This window comes from Argiope bruennichi, chromosome 2 (genome assembly GCF_947563725.1).
Source record: "Argiope bruennichi chromosome 2, qqArgBrue1.1, whole genome shotgun sequence".
In the NCBI taxonomy this organism is placed as follows: Eukaryota; Metazoa; Arthropoda; class Arachnida; order Araneae; family Araneidae; genus Argiope; species Argiope bruennichi.
In genome coordinates, this window is record NC_079152.1 from 82,198,173 (window position 1) to 82,223,663 (window position 25,491).

Consider the following 25,491-nt stretch of genomic DNA (forward strand, 5'->3'; position numbering starts at 1 on the left):
CACATTTGATACAAACAGATAATAGGAAAAATTACTACTTTCAAAAATTTCAAAATTGCAATAAAACAATTGCATTTATCAACGAGCAATTTTTTAAAAAAAATCTATAAATAACTCAGCACGGCTTTTTAATGTGGCATAAAAATTACTACTTTCAAAAATTTCAAAATTGCAATAAAACAATTGCATTTATCAACGAGCAATTTTTTTTAAAAAATCTATAAATAACTCAGCACGGCTTTTTAATGTGGAATTAATCATGAGAAAAAACAGTTTTTTTTATTTCTTTTCTTAAAGCAAACATATTACAAAATGAAATTTCATTTTCCGCTCTAATGATTGTAAATTATTGTTTTTCACTTTTTCAAGACAAGTACGTATGTCCAGCTCACAGAAATAAAATTTTTGATATGAAGTATTAACTCATCAAATACAGTTACTAACAGGATACACAGAGATCTAGAATTATTTTCATATATATAAAAAATATATTTTTTAAATTTTTAAATAAAAAAATACTAATTGATTAAAATTTTGCAATTCTCGGGTTCATATTCAGCGGAACTTCACAATTAGACAACATTAGTTTTTTTTAATTCCAAAAACTTATAAACATCTTGAAATAAGTAAGTGGTTAACTTTGAAATACGTAAATATTTCATAGCAATTCACTAACTGAGTTAAGAATTTTCTTTGGCAAAGATTATAAAAAAATCAATTATGAACTATAAATTTAAGGAGTGAAAGCATCATTACATAAACTCAAGAACTTCAAGTGAATGTTAAAGAATCTACAAATTCTAATCGGGATTTCAATGTATGCGTGCAAAAGTGAAAGTATTTTTGAGGGGACCAATTTACCATATTTTTAGAATACATACAAACTTTCACTTAATCAAACCTGGGATAACAAGACTGAAAACAAACGCATCACTGATAAGACTGAAGCCTGAAAACTGTCCAAAAAAACTATTTTTAGTCGCAATGAAATTTTCAAAAGAGATAAATGCTTGTTATCTATTGCAATGTACTGGCAAGGTCGTATCAATGATATTTCTCACAAAACAAAGGCATAAACGATTTTCCCAGTAGGTCATAGTAACAATTAATAATCAAAAATATTCAAATAATTTTTTAATATTAAAAAATACTTGTTACTGAAAAGGGCTAGCCAAATAATTTTTTAAAAAGGCCAATTTTCTATTTTGAACTAAAAATTCTTATATATTTTATGCTTATGTTAAATAAAATGAAAAATAATATAAGCCGATTATCTTTTTCTTTTTGGAAATCAACACTTTTTTCCAATATGCACCAAAGAGAGTTGTAAAAAAAAATCGAAAAAATATTATCAGATTTTGCACAGAAAAATGTTTAATATTCACTTCTCTAAATCATTCAGATTGAATTGTCTCTATTTTAAAATAAACGCATTCTTAATAATAGAACATCCAAACTTTTATATTTTCGGCACAATATTTGTGAACAAACATCAGAAGGTGTGTATGTGTGGAGAATGAGAGGGATGAGAAATCAGTTTGAATTCCAAACAGATGAACAGATACAATTCATGCAAAAATCAAATACATCAGGTCAGTTTTATTTTGGAATCCATTAAGAACTTAAGCGGGGAAAAAATTATGTTCTTTCACAATGTAATGCAATAAACATTTAAATATGAAATGGCTGATATTTTTCTAATATACATTTGATGCTAACTAAATGCATTGACTGTATTGCTAATTAAAAAGATACAACAGATGCATAAAAACAATTAAAAATATTTGTCATCCAGATTTCGTACAACCAACTAAAAATAGCTCTGAATAATATTCAGGTAAATTACATGCAATCTGCTATTGCTAATTAAATAAAAAGTTTTAAAATAATCTGCTTTATAAGAAAATTGTAATTTTGCTTTGGTGTAAAGCAGAAAAAGAAAAAAAAAAAAAAAAAAAAAAAAAAACGTCTTATGAAAAAAATTAAAAGGACGTTTGAAGCATTTAAAAAGACTATGCATAAGGTGTTATATTATTATTCAAATATTTTGTTCGATAGTGTTACGTTATGAATTACGTTGGGTTCGCGTCCGTTAGGTTGCGAGTTCGAATCCCGCCGGCCGAAGATTCCCCGCGTGCTTGGTGGCTGACGCGCGTATAAATCTGTCGTGGTCACAAAGTCCTCCATGTCGAGAGTAATAACACTGGGGATACTGGATCAGGGGTGATCGTTCTCTGATTCAGGTTTAAATTACGATCTGTGGATGAGTGAATGAAATGAATGCATGAATGAAGTGCGCCCCGTAAAAAGCGTTGTGACGTGTGTGTAGCTAAGTCGTTCTCTAGGCCCTAGAGGGCGCTACTATAAAAACATGAGACGCTCCCCCCACCGGCTTAAAATCGCTGTCTTCGTAACAGCGGGCTTGTCCATGGCAAGTGCCATAAGAAACAACAACAACGTTATGAATAACATTGTTTTGAAATTGCACAACAACACACTACGCTTAAAAATGATGAAAAGTCTATGCGTAATGATAAATAGATCAGATCAACCAGGGACGATTTGGATTCTCTAATAAAGATATAAAGTTGCCTTGAATTTGCCCCGAGTTTTAATAGTATGCCTATGATTTCCACGTTTCTTTCCTTCATTCAATATTAAATAGTTTATGCTAAGAAACAATTAATTACATTTTAAGATTGAAATAGTTATCTTCAAAAGGATTCTACTCCCGAAATTTCACTACCATACAATCCAGCCAGAAGGCAAATTAGTAAAATTATATCAAAAATTAATAATTATTCTTAAAATGTCATTCATTCTTTTTTTTTGATAAATTATTAAGAAGTGTTTCAGTTTTTGAATTTTTTTGTCTTTTATTTTCTTTTTTGCATATTTCAATAATTATTTAATAGTTCCTGAAATTTTTATTTTATATTTTCATTATTTAGGATTTTGACCAATATCCCAGTCAATGGATTTAACATAAGAAATCGTTCCATCTCAATAAAATAATCAAGTATTTGTTTATAACGAATTTGTTGTTAATAAATGTTTATTTTGTTTATATCAAATAGCTGTTTTGTTTATATCAAATAGCAATTTTGTTTATAACAATTTATCGGAAAATGATAATAAGAGGAAAATTGAGAAGTTATGTTCTTTAGTTTCAATGAAAAAAAATCATTACGAAATATTGATATTTTGTTTCCATTCTGAATGAAATCACTTTTATAAAAGCTAGCATTTTACCCACGCAAACATATATATGAGCATCCAATGGCATCTGAAAATACTTCGGAATTTAGTCTCGCTTTCTTTTTTCAGTTGAAAAATTCATTACAGAAATTTATTACTCCCCGTGCAGACAACAATCTGTTTTCAGTATCAGCTATCGAAGAACTGCAACCATAACTCTTTATAATGCACTTTTCTTTCTTTCCGTGTCTTCTACGAGAAGCTCCTATCGGTTTTCATTGCAATTCTTGTAGGAAGAGAACGAAACGGAGAAAAATAAAAGCCGACAGTGAAAGCCAGAGAGGAGGAACAGGCGGAAAAGCTGGCGGGGGGGATGCGAGAGCACCGTCACGTGCTCCAAGCACGTGCCTTTGCCACATCCCAGCCACATATTTCCTTTCATGAGTTGCGGCTGTTTCGCGTTTTTTTGTCCCCCCCTATGCTTAAATGCAAGTTGATTTCATCCCCCGGTGTGACTGCGCGTCAACGACGCTTTGTTTTCCTTATGCCTTTAGAGCACGTGCACTATCGAGTGACCGTATGCATTTATTGGTTTCTGTCGTGCATTTAACAGTACTTCTCCGATCGGCAGGCCGTCCACGTGAAGAAAAAACCGTTGTGAAAGAAAGGAACTCGAAAGAAAATTCGATAAAAAGCACTAGCAATTGAATACCGATACCGGAATATCAGGAAAAAAAAAAAAGTAATCATCATTCTTTCGTAACTGCTAAATTTTAAAAAAAACTGCAGAGTATAATTGTTATTACCGATTTGAATGTCGACATTAAATGATTATTCATTTCAAAACTTTTAAAATTATTTATTTAAAAGGTTTTATTAAAAAGTTCCAGAATAATTAAATACTAATTATTCAATATTCTGATTTTTATTTTGTAAATTAACCAAAGAAATGAATCAATACGCGAATATAACCAATCGCGTACGAGTAGAGAATTATTTTCGAAGGTATGGAAAAAATTTTTAATTTAACAAAATAATTACTGGAAAAGCCCCATCTTGACTGCAGCGCTCATCATGGCGAACATGACAAGTACCATTTTTCGGAGATTGATCAAAAATTCTTAATTTAATGCTTCATATTAATACTGGATACACTGAAAAATGTTAGTAATTTTTTATTATATAAAAAATTATATAATAACCGATATTTTGTATTTTTCTCTTTTAAAAAATGAGGATTTCTTTTTGAATTTACCTGAATCAATCGGTCCTGAAGCTTTGAGTTATAGCAGATATAAAACTTGTATTAACAACCAAAAATTTCAATTAATTGGCGTTATATAATAGTATTCATACAGATAAACTGTTAATAATTTTTTTATAATTAATTACAAGTTAAATTACTAAGTTTAGTGGTAAAAATTAATAATGGAAAGTATTTACTGAATGATGCAAATAGTTTGCTTGAATTTTTAATGAAAAGAATCTTTGTGTAATAGTGGCACTCTATGACTTCTCTTTCATCCTGAAGCCACACAATCCGTGTCCAATCAGCTAGTTATCCAAGGATTCCATATGCCTAACTCCGCTTTCACTCAAATCGTGTCCTTTGAAATTCCCACTATATCCTCTTCTATGAGTAACTGAATTTTGAAATCACCTATCTGAAATCCTACAATTTGTTTAAGGTTGATTAAGAAGGAGGCAGCTGCCTAAGTATCCCATAACATTGGAAGATAATAAAATCTCGGAATTTTTTTTTTCTTTCTTTTTCTTTTTTTCAGTATATTTAGGATTATCAAAATGTGTACTTTCATTTTATTTCTTATAGCTACATATTTCAATATATTTCTTCAATATATTCTAGTTAAAATCAAGTATTGTTTAAAACATTATTCATGGGTCTCCCCCACACACACACACATTTTTTAAAAAATTCTTGCAGTTCAGGTGTCCTTCCTTCTGACTGACTCGCAGGTCAACAAACCTGGTAAACTTTGTATTTAAATATTCAGAATGTGTTTTTTCCCCTAAAAATTCTGTTCCTAAAACTTTAATTTAAACGAAAAGATTTTAAATTTCACCAAATTCTCTAAAAGACATTTTCAATTAAACGTTGGGTCTCTCTCTCTCTCTCTCTCTTTTTTTTCCAGTTTGTCTCGGTATATCTTACATAAAAGCTGTAAACATGCAAGTTAAACTAAAATTGATAAGAAATAAATGGTTTTCGCAGCTTGAACAGATAAAGATCGGTTTTGAAAGGGGAGGGGGAATCACACTCTTCTGGTGTGATTAGTAAGAGTAAATATAAATCAATATTTAAAATATATATATATATTAGTTTCAGAATTTGTAGAAAAAAATTACGTTATTACTTCTTTAATCAAATATATAGAATAGATAGATATGTTTGGTTTTATACATATTTTAAGTTGACTATTATTTCTTCACTAGACTTTTCATTAAAACTAAAAAATAAATGTGCAATTGTTCTACGAAGCTTAATTAAACAAGAAGATAATTTAGACCTACTATAGAGCTATGCGATTTAATTTGGAAAACTTTTTTTTTTTTTTTTTTATGAAGCAACACAGCAAGTTTATGCGGACAAATCTCTTCTGGGTGAAGTGGATAAAAATAGAATTGGAATGGCCCCAAATCTCCAAATTATCACACCAATCCAACTTGACAAATTTATGTGCAACTCCACCATTTACACTGAACTAATGACTCTGAACTCGTGATCCTTCCCGAAAGGCATTGAGGAATTATTACTGTAGTCTTACATAATGAAATTAAAAAATATATAAAATTCTTGCAATAACATCAGCATTTTGACATCTACTCAATATATATACCATATAGTTATTGAAATATCACTCATAATTTCCATTTTTTTTAAATGCTAATCCTTTGCGAATAATGAAGTAAAAATTGGATATTTTTATTCATTAACTGATATGTTTCTCATTCTAAACTATGCCCATTTTCAAATTTTTAAAATACAATTTATTTTTCCATTTATGCATTCCAAACTTAAAATTATGTTCGAAAATAAATGCTGACATATTTAGAACCAACTACAAAGTATTAAATATTATCATCACAAATGTCGGCAAGACAACTATCAGTAAAGACAAGGATGTGAACTGTCAATTGTCAATGCGTGCATTTTATCAAAAAAACTATTCCATTACGCCTACTTTAAACCGGGTGCAGCTTAATCTATTTTGCAGCTCTTAGTGTTTATTTAATTCTAATAAGCTGTGCTAAAAATAGTAGATATTAATATCGAGATAGACTGGAATTAAGGAGTCTACGTAAATTATGTATAGTATACGTCATTCATAAGTAATGATTTTTATTGAGAGAACGACACATTATTCCGTAAGAAAATGATGAACCGTCGATAGGAGAAATTCCTTCAGTATTCTTCTCCCTAAATTTTTCATCAAGGTCGTCTATGCGCATTGTCGGCGGATGTCTCGGGGTGTTTTCACAAGTTGACTGACTGCAAATTCGCATAAGAATACCACACCTTTTAACGCCAGACCATTGGATATATCGTCGTAGGGCAATTTTGTTTGAATCTTTATTAAAATTATTGTATCGGCAAGATATTCGCAATTCGAAGATCACTACTAATACTAAACACTTATTAACTTAATTATCGTTAGAACACATGCAGAACCACCAATTATGCTTATACTGAACTTTATTTCTCAGCAAGGAAATGAAGTTCCGAATGAGCATGGTTGGTGGTTAATTCGCCTTCTTTAAAGCATCCGAAATTTTTAATTAATCATGCGTAATTCTTTCAATGTCAATTATTATCTTAGTATATATTTCACCCAATATCCAGCATTTACGGTGATAAGAGCATTTTTGAACAATTGGTACTTACTAAAAATGATCCAATCATTATACAGATTCATTATTTCCATAAACATTATAGTACACTAATCAGGGATTTTTAGTAAGGTTATTATCTCCCGATTAAGAGCTTCCTTACAATCCAGAGGTTCTGATTCAAGGCACCTAATATTCTTTGCCTTAAAACTAGTCTTAAACTTAAATCTGAAGTTCTTCATAGAAAAAAAAAAGAAACGCTAACCATTATTCTCTGGAAGGGTATGCAAAAATCTCATGCGATCCTAATCCCATCCTAAATTTCTGATTAATTGTCTTTGTTTTAAATTAACGACTTTTTAACAGTTCAAATAAAAAAGAGAAGAAGCAATGCGATGTTCTAAAATTATTTCTTTGCTTAATTTCAAGCCAATTGATCACTCTTTCAAGTCACCGCCACACGCATTAAGTCTGGAGCCATGTCATCCCACGTGCAGGTGTCGACGTCTCCCTCATGAAGAAGTCCCGAGAGTGTCAGTCCCACCCCAAATGAGTCGGCTGTTAACATATTCTCAGGTTATTGCACCGAAGCAGTAAAGATGGAAGGGGGGAAAGAAAAGAAAAAAAAGCGTTGGTTGTTGCTAACTTTGAAACGAGTTGTGTGCCACCCTTGTTTTAAAATAAATATAATTTGATGGGTTTTTGAGATGGTTGAATGCGAGGCGGTAACTCTGAAAGTAACTTATTTCGTTTTGATTGCTTCCAGTGAGCAAAAAAAGGGACGCATGAGCATTTAATTGAAACAAACAGATATAGGATTTGAAGTGGTTAAAAGAAAAACTTAAATATGCAACTTTTTCACTCAGTTTCAACGTCTGACAATATGGCCGAAATGAGTGAAATAGGTGGCTTTTTACATTAATAAATAACTGACATATTTTTCAATATTGTAAACTGAAGATCCCGAATACTTAGAATTAGAACGTGATCAAAAAATTATTAAAGGAATAAATTTATATTAAATTTTAAATGCTTATTGACATCACGCGCAATTTTCTGCTATCCAAATTTTTTCTATAATATCATACAACTCACTTTTACTTTCTCGTATGCGAAATACAGAGAAAATATTATAACCACTCAAAAAATCGAACTCGAGATTTTGATGAATCCCCACATTTCAAAATTCCTGTGTTCGAAAAACACATTTTTTTTTTTTTTTTTTGGCATTACGCCTATCTATCTGTGAACATGATAACTCAAAAACGCTTTGATCTAGACGAATGAAATTTGCTATATGGACTTTCATTCACATTTGTATAATTTTAACAAATTTTGAAGGAAACCCATTCAGAGGAAGTGCATATGTTTGGCTGTTCAAGCAGATAAATTCAAAACGTAAAGAACTAGATAGATAAAATTTATCTAAATCTAATCTAATTTATCAAATTATTATTTGAATCGTATCAAATTTTGGACCAAATTTATCAAAGGCTTAACCATCTGTCGTTCTGTACTTTCGCATGCATATAAATCCAATAACTCATAAACACAATGATTAAAATAATTAAAATTCAGTATGTGTTCTTCTGATTGTAATTGTAATTCAGTATCAAATTTCGGTTAGATTCGGGGTGAGGGTGGGGGAGAGCCGTCAAGATAGATTCATTAAAAATGCTAGATTCACGCCAAAGACCTATATTCCGTAACTATTGATCGCCAGTGACATTCAGGGCATTCGTAGCCTTACCCAAGCTTTACAATTTTATGTGTGGGACGAGAAATAAGCATTTTGATGGAGAGTATGCGAGTATTTTCGGGAAATGACTCCCACTAGTTTAAAAATAAAGCTCACAAGAAAACTGGGTCATAAAATAGAGAGAACCAGAGATATGAAAGGCTTTAAATTATTCCCTTTAAAAATACGATACTTTTATCAACTGAATGGCATATAACTCATAAACTAATAATATGTTATATATTATATATTCCAATCAATATTGAGTTGAAGAAACACAGAGAAACTGAAAAGTATTTATGAAAACAACATCGCTCTATTCAGAAAATAAATTGCTTTGCCATAATAGTAATAATAATAGTAATTTCACTACAGTATAAATATGACTTCTAAACTATGTTAAGATGAAAAAGAGATCGATCATCACAAGAGGATTTAAATCCACAGGATAATATTTCCTGCCATAATAATCTATTATTTTTCGTAATTTATAAATCTTTCAACCATTTAACATACTGTTTTTCATTTCTTCCCCCTCTCCATCTAGGTATACCAACATATTCTAACTTTGATATAAAATTAAGAGATAAAATTGTTCATATTTTCTCTAAGAATTTATATAAAATTTTGAAATAAAATTTTATTTTGTTGTAAAAAAAAAATGTCGTATTAAAAAAAATGCATTTAATTTTAAACTGACAAATTGAAATACGGCTGATTGTCTAATATTAACTAAAATTTAGAAATATTTCGATATTTTGGTAATACCTTTAAAAATATAAATTAAAATTATTTAATGATATAAATTTGTTGTACTGCAAAAACATTCGATGTAATAGCACAATAAATCTTTAATAATATCTAAGCGATGATAATTTTCAACTTCCAATAGAAATAAAATACTTTTTATTGCATTTATATCGAGTAAAAGAGAAATGACCTTTCTTAAAGTTAAAAAACTCTCATTGCAGTTTCATACCATGTCTAGGTATGGATAATTGACTCGTGAAAACTCACAGGGGCAGTAGAGGAGAAATCCTGCATACGTGATCAGAAACCCTACGATACAATTATTCAATTGTTTTCTCAGGGGATCGTTGAACCAATTGCCCACGTGGGTGCCAACGGCGTCTTAAACTGACGACGCCATGGAAAAAATTCATGTTTATCGAGTTGCTTCACGTAAGCTCGGCCTACCTACGGATCAAACAATATCGTGGCAGGCGTTCCTTAAAGGTCTTTCACCACTAGCTATCATCACGGCCTTGAAAGGTGAACGGTGAACAGCCTTTCTGACGTCACATAGAACCCACTTTCTGGTGACCAACGGTCCACAACACGATCGTAACAATTTGATGCATGTCCCAATTTCTCAGTTAAGGAGGCCCACATACTGAGAGATACGTTGTGTGAAGGGCCTTAATTGCATTCCGAGATGATATAAGAGGATTACTGGATTATTCAGTCTCACAAAATAGTTAATCATGTTCGAAGATGACAACGCTTAATATTATTTATAGATGTTGCGGAAAAGAAGTTTCTCTAGCATAGAATTGTTTTACGGAGAACAGAAAAATAGCTCAATGTGTCATGAGCAATAGGCTTCAATCATATAAGGGATCGCGAAAATTTTGGTAACTTTAATCACATCTTAGAATTGTAGTTCACTAATATAAATTTACAGATAACTTTAAGTTCATAAATTTATCTGAAATTAAGAATATACAATAGGAAATTGAATTTCCTTCTATTTCATCATTAATTAACGCTACATTTGTGTGTTTGTAAATACGAATATGTCTGATTAATCCGATAATATTACTAATAAGTTCGTAAACATATAAACTTGATTTGCATACATTTTGGGTTAACAGTATATACAATTAATTAAAAAATATATCAAGTTTCTAAAAAACTATAATGATTATATCAATACTTGGCAAATTTTAATTAAAAAATGCAACTATAATCCAGAATTTCCATGAAAATTCCCAAACAAATTTTGTTTTTTAAAGAAAAATATATTCTGTAACTCTGTGTTAAAAAAATGTTCGAGCAAAAGTAGTGTTTGTTTCAGGAATTCATAAACTAAAAAATCTAATCCTTTCTGTTGTTGTTGTTGTTATCGTGTGACTATTTTAAGCCAAGTTTTTTTCAAGCCTTTCTGTTGCGAATAACAAAAAACCACAGAGCACAAAACTCCATTTGCCTAGAAAAGTCGAAGTTAAAATGCTATTTAGAGCATCAGCTATCTATAATGAACGAGGCAAAAGTCTTCAGGGGGAAAAAAAAAGTGACCTTAATACTTCAACTCGTGCTTCTCGCTCAGATTTGTTCATGCAATAAAAAACACACACGTGAGTTACAATTCACGTTGCCACAACCTCTTTTATCACATTAAAAAAACACACACAGATACATCGTATTGCTCAACCTAGCTTGAACTGTACTCGACAAATAAACAAACGTTCATTGACTGACTCAGGATTTCAATTAATGCATTCGATAAATAATATTTCCCGTCACTCTGAAAATTATACCGTACCCAGCGAATTCAAATTTCTTTTATTAGAGAACAGTTCGCCAATGACGTCTTTTTCAAATTTCCTTCTTGAATTTAAAACATAATTTACTACATTCTGCAATAAAATGCCTTTAATTAAATTTAATTGAGAATGTCAGCCAAATATAAAAAAGATAGTAAAACGATTAATCATTCTGAAAATAGGAAGTTCGCGAAATCAAACGAACAGTCATAGATAAATTTAGAATTTTCTTTCATTTAATATATTAATGATATGTTCCTCGAACATTTCATATAAATAACCATTATGTTTTCATAAAAGTATATTTCAAATATTTTACAAAACAACTTTCTTTTTTAGCATCTCGAATGATTTAAAGAAATCAATCTCCGCTTAACAAAGAAATTCCTCATTAATTTGAAAAAATGGGCACATTAAAAATTATTTGGATTCGCTCATTTATAAATTTTAAAAAATGAATCATAAAACTATATTTTTATATTTTTAAAACGATATTTCTACCATATTGTATAAAAAGTGCACATTCAAATTAATTAAATATTAAATAATAAACAATAAACACTCACTCTGGCTGTTTTTTTCCGTGAGTACCCAAATTCGTCCTCTTCATTAGAGATAGTTGAAAAATTCAAATTTCTGAAAGAATAATAAGAATTAATAACAAATTTTGTCATTTTAAACAGAAAGCATACTTTTACTTCATAATAAATTATGCATCATACAAGCAAAACTAATGTTATTTTATAATAATAGATAGTTATAACATAATATAAAATATCAGGAAAAAAGATTAGTATCTCTCTGTTTGACTTTGAAATATTTCAAAGTTCAGTAACCAACATTTTTTGTTCCGAAATCGTAATATAAATTAAATTGATGATAAATGGAGATATTAAAGATATTATATCATCTTCACTAAACATCTCTTTTCAAAGTTTCAACTTTTCACCATTTACATCATAAAACTGAAGTTGAATTTGATGCAAACTTAATAACGTAACTATCTAATAACGTAAAGTAGATAAATGTGTGTTTCTTAAGCCACTTAAAATACAATGTCCACTCAATTATATATGAAAAAAGAATATTACACTAATTCAAAATTAGAAGGATTGTGTGTAATTATTATTTCCTTAACTTTATGTATAATCTAAATTGTAATTAAGGCAAATGATCCAAAATAAAGGATCATATAAAACTAATTATGTACCGAAATGTGTCTCATCACAAGTTAAAACAAATGTATCTTGCAACATACATAAGTAGGAATTCAAGATTTATTATCTTCTATTTTTGGAAGCATTAGAAATCTATATTGGATTTCTTGTTAAACATATGAGCTTGACATATAATAATTTGTAATATAAAAACAGTTTTGAAATTGAGCATAAAATATGAAATCATAGAAGTTTTTTTTTATACAATTCCTTTTTTATTTTACATAATTGTTTTCAGCATCATATTCTTCTCTGTTGTCTTTTGTTACATAACCATTACATCAATTATAAAATAACAAACTGATATAAGAAACCAACCATTATGCATGAAAGGCTATAAAAAAAATTAATCTAACAAAAACTTCAAAGAAAGCTAGTACTCCTCCCCATTTATATCAAAAAAAAAAAAAGATTTTCGAACTATTCAGGTTACAAACACAGTGCTGTAGAATGACGCAATATTGTTGTATGTTACATTTGACATGTCCGAAAAAAAAGACATTATATATATATATATATATATATATATATATATATATATATATATATATATATATATATATATATATATATATATATATATATATATATATTTATATATATATAAAATTAATCATTATATACGTATATATATATATATACATATATAATGGTTTCTTGTCTTAAAGCTCCTACGTGGAGCTAAATGATTATGTTGGGAGGGTCACTAAATCAGGAAACGTAACACTGCTTCTAAGATCCATCTACTGATTTAGAATATTGGATTTCTTGTTAAACAAATGAGCTTGACATACATTTGTAATATAAAAACAGTTTTTGATTGAGCATAAAATATGAAATCATAGTAATTTTTTTATGCAATTCTTTTTTTTTATTTCACATAATTATTTTCAGCATCATATTCCTCTCTGTTTCCTTTTGTTACATAACCATTACATCAAATATAAAACAACAAACTGATAAAAGAAACCCAACAACAATCCTATTAGCGATAATTGTGAGTTTTAGATAACGATATATTCCATGATATTTTTTGTTATATTATGTGTTTTTTACTATCGGAAACATCATTAGTAATTTTTTTATTTACAATGATATCGCTTTTCAAACAATTCCTCATAAATCAGAAATTATTCTTATTTAGAATTAATTTCTTTATTTATAATATTCTAAATTTCTAACACAATATAGGGAGAATATTATGTTACAAATTTTACAATTTATGTACATCTAACTAATATGATCCCCGCTGTTCCAAAACGTTACCTGCCATATATATATATATATAATTATACTGAAAATACTGATTTAAATAATATATTGACAATTTTCAATTTTTAAATACTGATTCAAATATTATATTAACAATTTTTCAATGGAATATTCTACATTTTAGTACAAGAAATAATGGATAATTCAGATTCTGATACTGCAACCTAAAAATAAAATATTTTCCTTCACCATAGGGCCTGTATTTTTCCTATACATGAACACTCTGAATATTTAATCAAATTTTAATAAAAGGGCTTATTCAGAACTGTGTTTTTACCCGACCTCATTTTCCCGATTACGCTAACAGCTTAATAATATTCCATTTTAATATTTCAGACCCGAATTTCCCCAAATGCAAATATCCGCGTTGGCAAATTTTCCCATCCACCAATAAGTATACAATACTCATTCAAACTGCGGTTTAACTACGACTCAAAAGTTCACAGAACCTCATTCATCACACGAACACCGAAGCGCTATTCAAGAAAACAGGTTAATAACCACAACCACGTGTTGGCGAACATACCGTCATCAAGAAATGCATGCGCGCAAAACCTCCTGACGACACACCACAGGCCGAAAGAAGATTCTCGACTCCAAAAATAGTAACGAACCCAAAACAAAACGAAACCCCCACAAGAAATGCGTGTCGAAGAAAACGGAGGTTCGTTCAACCGTGGTCTAATTGCTGCAACAAGTCCCCATTCTGGAGAGCCAGCAAGAGTGTTCTCACGTCCATGCAGCCTGGGCATCCGGCTCTGGTGCAAAAAGATGGAAGGCAGCAGAATTTTCTTAACACAATGACCTACTTGGGAAGAGTTCGTTTCGCTCATGTTTGGAACATCCCCCCCCCCTCCCTAGTTTTCCTCTTGCGGGTCGATCAACCCTGACCATGACAGTTGACTAACCTCCAAGCGTTCACTCTTGCTAAGTAGTCCATACGGATCGAAAGTTGTCTCGAGGTGATTGCTCCAGACATGAGCAGTGGAATAATGAAGTGTGTGAAAACTGAAAAATAAGTAAGAAACGAGGTGGTTGTGGAACATGCGAAAGTCAATCAAAGAACTATCTGGTACACATAATTTGGGGATTTTTATGAAGGGGTTACATGGGGGTGATTGAAAATTTCATTTAAAATTGGGTGGTAGTTTTATATTTACCGAAATATAAGCACAATTCTAACTAATAAAATGCTCATAGAAATTTAAACAGTTTGAACTCAAAATTATATATAATTACATTCACAAACGATAATAAATTTATGCAAATCAAATAGATAAAAAAGGATCTAAATCTATATGAAATTGGGAATTTTATACTGTTTAAAGCATTTAAGGATTTGATCAAAATATAATATCACGCACTGAAAAGTGAACATGCAAGTTACAAAAGAAAAATATTTATCAATTTCATGGTCATATAAATATTTAAAAACATTAAAAATGCGTGAAATTATGATGTGGATTTTTATTAAGCCGAGAATTACTCTTGAGCATATAAAAACTACATTTACTGCAGCAGAAATATACATAACTAAACTTATTAATAAATAAAAGGAGGTAATTTACTACATACTAAATTAAGAATTTAGACAGACATTATAAATTAAATTTATCAAGGAAACCTTCCAAATAATGGTTTAAGATAAAATGTTTGTTTTAGAAATATGATTGCCTTACTATACGTGGACCTAAACGTACACTTTGATCAAAATTTATAAAAACTCATTATTCTAAATCCAATATTGACTACAATGAAGATGAAATTAGCCTCCCAGAGAAAATAGCTAAGGAACTAAAACCCATTTCCAAAATTATAGTAATGATAAAATGATCCTTAAATTTATTTACAAAACAATTCAGGAACATTATTACATTATTTTCGGTTAAATTGATTTAGGATTTTCTTTAAGCCAAAATTTTAATAAAATTAGGCTTTTATTTCACTGCACTCGATATTTAAGCCAATAGCGGATAGTAAGCGACAATAAACATTCAAAAAGCGGCTTCCTATCAATACTTTCGATAACATATTCCAAAAGAGGATCTTACACGATGAATGAGATAAATGTTCCATTAAGAGGAGGATTTCCCAGTTCTACTCATCTAGATCCCACCAGATAGCAGAAGCGGTTTCGTAGAGTTCTGATATCGGTCATTGCATTTAAACGTGGACACTGGGCACCTCAATAACTTATCTACAACAAACGAGTTGCCATTCTCTGAACAACGGGTTGTTTAAAAATTCACCAACCGAATTGTTCATACAAAGCATCTAAGAATAGCATAATTGAGTATCGGTCGGTGTCAATGTGCTTCAGATGGAAAGGTTGACCGCATTTTTCGGGGGCGACGTGCAATCGTAGGCATCCTGCGTCATCTTTGATGGGGTCAAAGGACGAGAGCAGGTAGTTCGTAGACCTCTTTGGAGCACGTGTTTACTCAGAGGCATGAAAGGATTGGATTGCCGGTGCAGTCACGTCAGTGTTAATTGTATAGGGCTGATGATTCTCATTAACATTTTCTCCTCCGAACTGCTAACGGCTAGTCATTGAATATGTGTATTAATCTCTCGAAGTCATTCACTAAAGTTACTCAGGTGCAGGAATAAAAACCCCTTTAAACAGCTTTTTGAATATATTTTTGGTATAAGGTATGCAAACCATAAAAAGAACATAAAATCAAATTAAAAAATTCTTTAGTTAGTTATAGAGCATTCAATAGCTGGATTTATAAAATTTATATCTAAGTTTAAAAATAGAATCAAAAGTACAATCAAAAATAAAATAAGAATCCGGCCTGAAGACTTTCTCAAGCGTCACCCTCAGGCAGGAATTCAAAACAAGAGTTTTTTTCTGTGAAGGGTCTGACTTTTTGTCCAACAATATTGACCCCTCGTAACCCGAAAATCCCCTGAAATTGAGGCTTAAGAGAAAGAAAAAAAATGGTGTTCTCTTAGGCCTCAATTTCAGGGGGTTTTCGGATCACGAGGGGTCAATATTGTTGGACAAAAAGTGACACCCCTAACAGAAAAAATCAAATCCCTTGTTTTGAATTCCTGCCTGAAATACAATGTTTTTCTATATTAAATCATAATAGAATAAACAGAGAACGACTTTTTAATACCAGTGATGTTAACCGTTTTTGGAAAGTTTCAAGAAATAGATATCGAATAAAAACAACTCGCATTATTAGAAAATAAATTTAACGAAAATATAGATTTCAAATTTATTCTAAAGGAAAATCATTTTAAAGTAAAGATGATTTCTCGATTATACGATTTTCATTAAAATTATAAACTTATTATATTATCGGACTTACTTTTATAATGACTGAAAATGATTATAGTCTTTATAGTAAGTGAATATTTTTCATAGATGAAATGAGAACATTAATTATTTGAAATTAAAAATAAAGGGAACCAAAATAACGCTTTTGCATTATGAAAATAGAAATAAAATTAAACCTTTAGGTTTGTTTTAAACCAAGATATACAGAAAACTGAGTTTAAAATAAATAAACAATTAATTGGTCGTGTGTTGAAACAAGGGAAAAAAATCAATTTAAGGCAAAATGTTTTAAAAAATTGCACTTATAATTCAACCATTTATATTCATTCTCTTAACAACAAATATATTGTCTAGATATTTTCTGTAATAGGAATAAATAAATAAGGAATATACGAAAACGTTTATCAAATTTTCAAAAAAAAAAAAAGTTAAAGGAAATTACTTAAAATGCAGAAAAAAATGAATGTAAAGGTAATGAATCAATTTCAATAGAATATTTTGAATAAAGAAGACATTATTAATAGTTTTTGTACACATATTTAAAAAAAATTTCGTAAAAAATTTTGAAATAAAATTTCCATGCCATTTTACTTTTTTATATAACTCCTCCTAAAGTTCATCTCATACTTTATGATCCTTTAAGTGAAATAATAGAAGAGTGATCGATGTTTCATATATCTGGGAATAATGAAAATGAATAAATAATTAATCGCTTAAGATAGATATATAAATGTTCGGTTAACTTGAAAGTTACATGGAAGAACCTGTGTGCGTGTATTAAAAAGATGCTGGCAACTGTAAAGTAAAATATCATGTCAACAAAGTGTAAAATAGCATCGAAATGATTTTTCCGTTTTCTACAAATAATATTTTATGTCAAATATATTATTTATTAAGAAAAGGAATAAAAATCCTGGGATCAATGGTATAACATTTCTCAAAAAGGAAAAAAAAAAAAAAAAGCAAAAATGCAAATGGACCACCAAAAGAGTTTAAGTTAAGGGCGGAATGTGTCCTATTTACAAATGCACGATTTGTTATAACGAAAAAGGCTCGAAACAGTAGGATGCCTTTTAAACATAGCTGAAAAATTCGTATTAACTTCAGAAACATATTCGCAAGTAGTTCAACAACCTCTTCTCTATTTTTAAACAGAAACTGAATGCTTTTATAAAGCGCATTGTGTAGTTAGCAGTAAGGGTCAAGAAATAACTATTCTTGTAGTATATATAATAGAAATAGCAGTTCTTTGAATGAAAAATAGAAAAGCACTTTAAGCGTCAACACGACTCTCAACCGGTTTTGATTCAGAAATTAAACTTCAGGGTTTTGATTCAGAAATCGGACACTACTTTTAGAATTTTTTTTAAATGCACGTTTTGATGTTTATGAGATGATCAGAGGCTTAAATGGCCAAGTTAAAGAAATTATGATTAAAATAGCAAAATAGTTAAGATTGAAAAAAAAAATGACAAGAAAGTAGTACAGAATTGAATTTTATAATCCGAAAATAAATCCATAATTATATTATTTTATTATTTGTTTTATAATATATAAACATCTCTTCCACATGAGCCACTCTGAAATGTATTATTCTAGGTTGAGTTTTGAGACGGAATTATTGCACGCGAAACATTATACTTCCGCAATTAAATCAACATGAAAAAAAAAAAAAAAAAAAAAGGCAGAAAATAAGAAAAGAAACGAACGAGCAATTCAACATAAATTTCATGAATACCAAACCAATTTTAAATTAATGTTTAAGAACGGTGACATTTCAAAAAGTTCTTCTTTCTATATATATTGTATTAAATCAAGCTATAATGGATTCCTGCTTATTTTTGGCGTGAAAACCAGCATATACAATTAACTGAACAACCTTTAAGTCACAATTGATAGTGTAATATTTTTTACTTCAGCAAACATGTCAGAAAAATGCATGACGAAATGCATTTATTATAATTAGTGAAACAGTAAAAAAAAAAGTGACTATGCAAAATGAAGAAGGCAGAGCAAGGTCATTACACTGAAGTAGTCATTAGAATGTGGCCACCCAAAAGTATGGTGGCAACACTCTATTTTGATTTGCCAAGATAATTCTCTAAAAATTCAGCTTCATTACAAGATAGTTAAATTAATGATTAAATGCTAATTCACGTCTGCAATTTAGAAAATTAAAGTCAATGAAAACCAATTAATACTTAGCATATCATGCACCATACAGAAAACGATTCACTCCTTTAAACATAATTAAATATTTGTAGTTATGCATTTAGAAAGTCAAGCGGACAATTTTTTTTTTCTTTTTAAAAAAAACTCTTAGCGATTACGAATAATACAATAGCTTTTAGATTGATTACTTTGACGAACTTCAAATATAAATAAATAAATGAAAGGGAATGATTTCTCACTTTAATATTTGGTTGCGCATACGTTCACTTATTTCGTATATTTAATCAGATCTTGAATACGAAACCACAGCTGCATAAAATGCATTTCAGTGCCAAGAGAAAACTATAAAGTAACAGTAAATCCCGTTTAACTTTCGCTCGCTGTTTGCAGTTGTACCCAGCATAACTTTCTACTTTTTAAAAAAGTTGTTACAAACCGGAAACACGAGCGAGCATAGCCTATACTTAAAATAAAAGTTTTTCAATGATTACGCATTAACCTTGCAACAATATTTCAGGTGAATCAACTCATGAGTGATACAGCTTTTAGGATAATTTTTTATTGTCCTCCAGATTAAATAAATTGTGAAATAAATCCAAAGTTTCTTTCAAGTTTTTTTCATTCCACTTTTTGTCAAGTTTTAAACTGCAATCATTCGTATGATAATAAAAGTTCCCATGGTTGTCGTAAAGGAAGACTTTGTTCTTGACAAACTTTAAATCAGGCGTTTACTTTTCACACTGGAAATGGGTTCAGGAAAAGATTTTAAAAGTTTCAATGATATCTTTATGAACAGTATTTCTCTAAAGCCATTCTTTCAACCATAAAATATGTTATCTAAAAGAAGAAGAAGAAGGATTTTGTTTTAAAAATTACCGAAAGAGATAACGAAGTCCATCTTTTAAAGCATTGAATAAGTCTATATTTCGTGACATTGGTATAAGCCTTGTTCACTCTCACTACAGTATACCAAAATAAATGCAATAAAATGAATATTCCGCCATTCAGTGAAACTCACGTAATGCTTGAAGAAAGGGAAAAAGTCACGAATTTTATATGTTTGAGTATCACAAAAATGCACTTCCTGAAAAGTGGAGAATCATATATTTAAAGTATTCTCAGGAAAAGTTTTATTAATGAAAATACTTACAGAAAATTATATAAAATCCCAATATCCAATTATTTCACAAATAAAGAGAAATTCATTAATAACAAAAGAAATTCAGAATATCCGGGGGTTTTTTTTCGAACTATCCAATAATTTGTAATAATGACAAAAAAATTAAGTGAACAATGATTAACAAAAATGATGATATATTCTTTTCAGCAAATTCTACCAAAACTTAATCTTGATTTTGATCTCTTCTCATTTGCTTTACATATCACAATAGGAATCAAAATAAACTGAAACCTTATTAATTACCATATGAATATTCTCTGTTGGAAAATCATTTTTTTTTATCAAAAATTATTCCATATTTCCTAAGGGAGGGAAAAAAAAAAGAATTTCGTTGCAATTTAATTTCATCAATAAGGTTCATATCAAACAACTACCTAATCATATTTTAAGAGAACAAAATACATTCTTTACATAAATGGTAAAGTGCAAAAATGTTTTAAAAAATAATTAAATAAATAAATAATATTGAAGTAACATATTATTTATTTAGAATTTATAGCTTCAAAATGTAATTAAATTATTTCAGTTATGAAACAAACGATTTTAAGACAGTGTTAATCAACTAAGAGTATCCACAGAGAGAGATAGCATCTGTTAACCGTATTAATTTAAAAACATTTCAAAAATTGCATTAATTATGTAAAAGTCAAAATTTGTTGGATTAACAAATGAATAAAGATATTTTTAGAAAAAGAAGACAACTAATTGTCGACAACTAACTAGTCGATAGCGATATTTTCTATTGAGGTTAATTCTTTCACATGAGACCAGCCGTAATTCATATGATTCATTCTAACGGAAACGAGATCGAACTGCGCATTCTTCATTCCCATTCATTCTACTGCATCATCATGCCGTGTTAACGACTCAACCGAAAATTAGAAAAGAAACCACAACCCTCTCTCCCCCAAGAGGAGCGAGAGTTTCCCCTCCAGTGCGAGGGAAAAAAAGCACCTGACGGGGAGAAAGAGTTGCATAACGTGACATCGTGGAAACAAAAGCGAGCGAATGTAGTCCAGGTCAAAGTCATCCGCCGCGAAACAAGGTCACTGCAGAGAGGGTGACCTAGTCACGTTGTCGTTACCAGTGGTAACCGGAATCGGCCTTGTGTACACTCGCAAGTTTTTATCACATGGCATAAGTTTGTTTCTTTTTAAAAAAAACAAAATGAAGGTGTGGGGAATGAAAGGATTGTCTGTCGCACCGGTTAAAATCACGCGGGAAGTTCGCAATCAGACACATGTGCCCAATTCTTCCACCAGAAAATAAATAAATAACCCTCAGAAAGAGACCTAAAACTCTTAGAAGAAAGATTTCATCTTGGTTACAGAACAGAAATATTCAAGACCAGCATTTATGTAATACATTTTTTATACAGTTTCTTTTATGTGTAATGGTAAGACTACATTTGAAAAAAAGCAAAACAAAAGCAGAATGATAGATTTACTATAGAAGTCTGCAACCAACATATGGTATTAAGATCTCTACAAAGATTTGCATTTTATATAATGCCACTAATGAATTTCTTTTAATATTTTAAAAAGATCAAATTTGAATTCCACAGAAGTTTATTATTTTTAATCAACTGTTCTCAACTTGTAGAATTAATGGATTATAATCCAAAAAAATATACAATTGAAGACTAAAAATCTTGAGAGAATGGAAAATCTTGTTAAAACCATGTATCAGACACGTAGCAAATAAAGAAGGTAATATCAATAATTCACCTTAACTCTTCAATTTTTTATTAAAAAAAAATTCTATTACACAATTATAAATGTAGACAAAATGTTCGAGTACAACTATCAATATATATCGCTATTTTTCAGGAATGAATATTATTCTTCTCGGAAAGAGTTCCCTACGATTTCCTTTTAATGGCCAATTTATATGCTGCATAGTAATTCCACTTGACAAAATAATTCAACGTACTAATCTAACGCAGTTGTTAAGTGCCATTAGCAAAATACTTCGCTAACTCCGATAAAACGTAAAGAACTATTGGAAATAAAATTTTAAAAGATAAGCAGAAAAAAAAAACATACATTTTCTGCGACTTTTTTTTCTTAGTTCTCCCTCCTCTCTCTCTTACTGCATTCAGGAAGTTCTGAGCTGTCTTTTGCAATACGTGGATTGAGCAAGTGTATTGCATAACATTACTTCAGAAAGGAATAAATATTTTCGGAAAACTAGAGACTTCCACAGCTCTGGTATTTTTCATTCAAATGCGTGATTATATAAGCTTTTAAAAAAGACTTAATGGCGCATAAATAAATGGCCTAACAATAATAGTATGTAATTGAATTTTAATGGATAATTAAAAAACACAAATATTTACTAATCGTCACATTTCACTAATCATATGTATTGATTTTTAACACTCATCACTGATTTTTATTCGATCAGAATATAGTTATCTTTTTAGAAATACTTATTTAATGCTAACTTTTTTTGAAGCGATTATTTTTTTATTTGTTATATTTTTATTACGCTCATAGCACTAAAAACACAAATAATAGAAAAAAGGATATTGAAACTATAATAGATTGTAGTTAAATATTTTAAAACTATAAAACTAACAATTCTCTCAATTTTGTTTCCGTACTATAAGGAAAGGATTTAAAAGTCAAATATCGTAAAAAACACCAAAAACCAACTAAAATTTGGCTCAACAGTGACATGGCCCCTTAAATAAATAGTTTAAGATGTTAAAAACACATAAAGAGAAAAAAAAATTCTAAGTGCATATGTACTGAAACAGTTACTCTTTGTTAAGGTTATATAAAGCTTTCAGATATTTTTTTTAAATTTAAAAACCAGTATTAACATTTTTTTAAAATTTATAACATATCCTAATCATATATTTATTCTAAACATGATTCAAGTAAAAATATAGAAGCAAATTCAACTTTAAATTTTAACAGTGTTTATACAAAACTGAATGCTTTATTTTTGTCATTATGTCAACATCGAGTTCAATAAATACCGATTTAAGAGAAAGCGAACTAATTATCAATTATATATATCAGTATTGTTACTTTAAAAAGCGAAATTAAAATTTCAAACAGGTACAAAAATGATTACACAGAAATAATCATTAGCGCTAGGAAAAAAAAAATTAATATTCTCTTGATATCCTTTAACTATAAGTCTTATAATTAAAGTAATTCATTCTACAAAACAAGAAAATATTTCAAGAACTGAATGACAGTTTTAAAATTATATGAATTATTTCATATAATTTAATGGAATGTTTCCACTAAATTCCGAATTATTAAGAATTGCACAAGAATTTTTTTTAACGAAAACATTGCTTTCAAAACGTTTTAAACGAAGAAATCACTAAAATTTAAATTAGATTTTTTTTTTCATACAAAAGAATAGGACATTCTACAAAGAATGAATATGTTTTACTGCAGAAAAAATAAAACATTTCTATGCCTATGGTAATGTACAAATGATATACTACTTAAAGTAAGACTTCAAAATGCTCAGCATTTTGGAGCAGACGAAACTATTTTTGAAGAAAATAAATAATTCTAAATGTGCGCACGTGACTTTAAAATTCTTACGTAATCTTCCCTCAACTAACGGGATGGGGAAAAAAAAGAAATCCCTTTTCAGACGGAATCATTCTTGTCTTTGGGAGCAGATAGGTGAAATAGTGTCGAGGCAAATCGATATTCTAGAATTTGTCACGTGGGAAAGGAAAGGGGAAGGAATCGATCGTCTGCCTTGGAACGAAATGCCTTTGCTACATTCACTATTTTGGGCGCCTAGTTTTGCTGACTTTTTTCCCCCCTTTCTCCTCTTCCGAATTGATTTCAGGAAGATTATTCTTGACTTCCGAATCGTAAATAATCAGCTCAATCAGAGTGGTCTTGTTCTAGGAGTCAAAAGGGTACTAATGATGATTGCAGATTATTCACACTTAACAACATTTCTGTGAGCGTCATTTATCTAAACAGAAATTAATTATAAATTATGAAGACTTTGAAATATTAATGTCCATATTATATCCATTTCATATGTACTGAGTTAAATATCTTTAGATAAAAAGGATCTGAATAACAGAAACTTAATTCAGTTACATACGCAAATAATATGAATTGAATCTGCTGCGAAACGTATTCGAAAATTGTAAATTTATTAACGAGAGAAAAATTCGAATGATTGAAAAATGATTAATTCCACACGCAAGTGAAAAATTGCTGTGAAATATATTTAAAATTTATTAATTTATTGATGAGAATTTTATAATTCTATATTCTGTTATCTTGATACTGAAAGAATAAAAAGTACTATTCTTTAATGGTGAGAATAGGCAGTAGCGTATTACCGATTAGGCAATTGCCTAGAGCCTACAGAAACAGAAAGGTCACAAGTATAAATTTTTTTTAATAATCCGATTGTCTTTCTTTTACAATATTTAAGAGTAGAAAAATAAAATTTTAAATATATCAATAAATTTGAATTTTTTAGAGAATTTTCAAAATTTTACCGCATAATAATATTGGTTAAAATGGTAAAGTAAATAATTAAAATTAACACATAAAATAAATTCTAAGTATGTCGTAGCCGTATTTTAGCAAAGAAATAAAGAACGTGGTTATGCTTTCCTTCAAAATTCATAAATGAATCGAAGAAAGTTTTAAAAAATTAATGTTTAGAAAAGAACATTCCATTCAATGACATTACAGAGGTTTCCTTTTCTATTTTCTTTTTCCCGCTTTGCTTCTCTTCATGCAGAATGTTCCAGAATGTCACGTAATTTTCCACAGAAAATCGCTTAATCGTGATAATTCTTTACGTCGTGTTCTTTCATAAAGAAGATACAAAAACTTTACATCTACGACAAAAGATTTCATATTTAAAAATGCGATTTTTTAAGAATAAATTTAGTTTTTAATGAAAATAGAATAAATAAAAAGTAAATCAAAGTTTAAAGAAAGCCAAGAATCTACTTCATATTTTCGCAAGATAGCAAGAATAAAATAAAGATTCCATTTCCAGTAAATGTAGAATTATTA

At 29.6% G+C, this 25,491-nt stretch overlaps 1 protein-coding gene across 1 annotated transcript in view; it reads right to left on the bottom strand.

Moving 5' to 3' along the window:
• The window catches only part of LOC129957202 (transcription factor cwo-like), a 54,583-nt gene that overhangs the window by 20,555 nt on the left and 8,537 nt on the right, over nt 1-25,491 (bottom strand). The window contains exon 2 of the mRNA XM_056069418.1: nt 11,898-11,967. Coding sequence (XP_055925393.1) covers nt 11,898-11,967 — 70 coding nt within the window. The remainder of the gene's footprint in view (nt 1-11,897; nt 11,968-25,491) is intronic.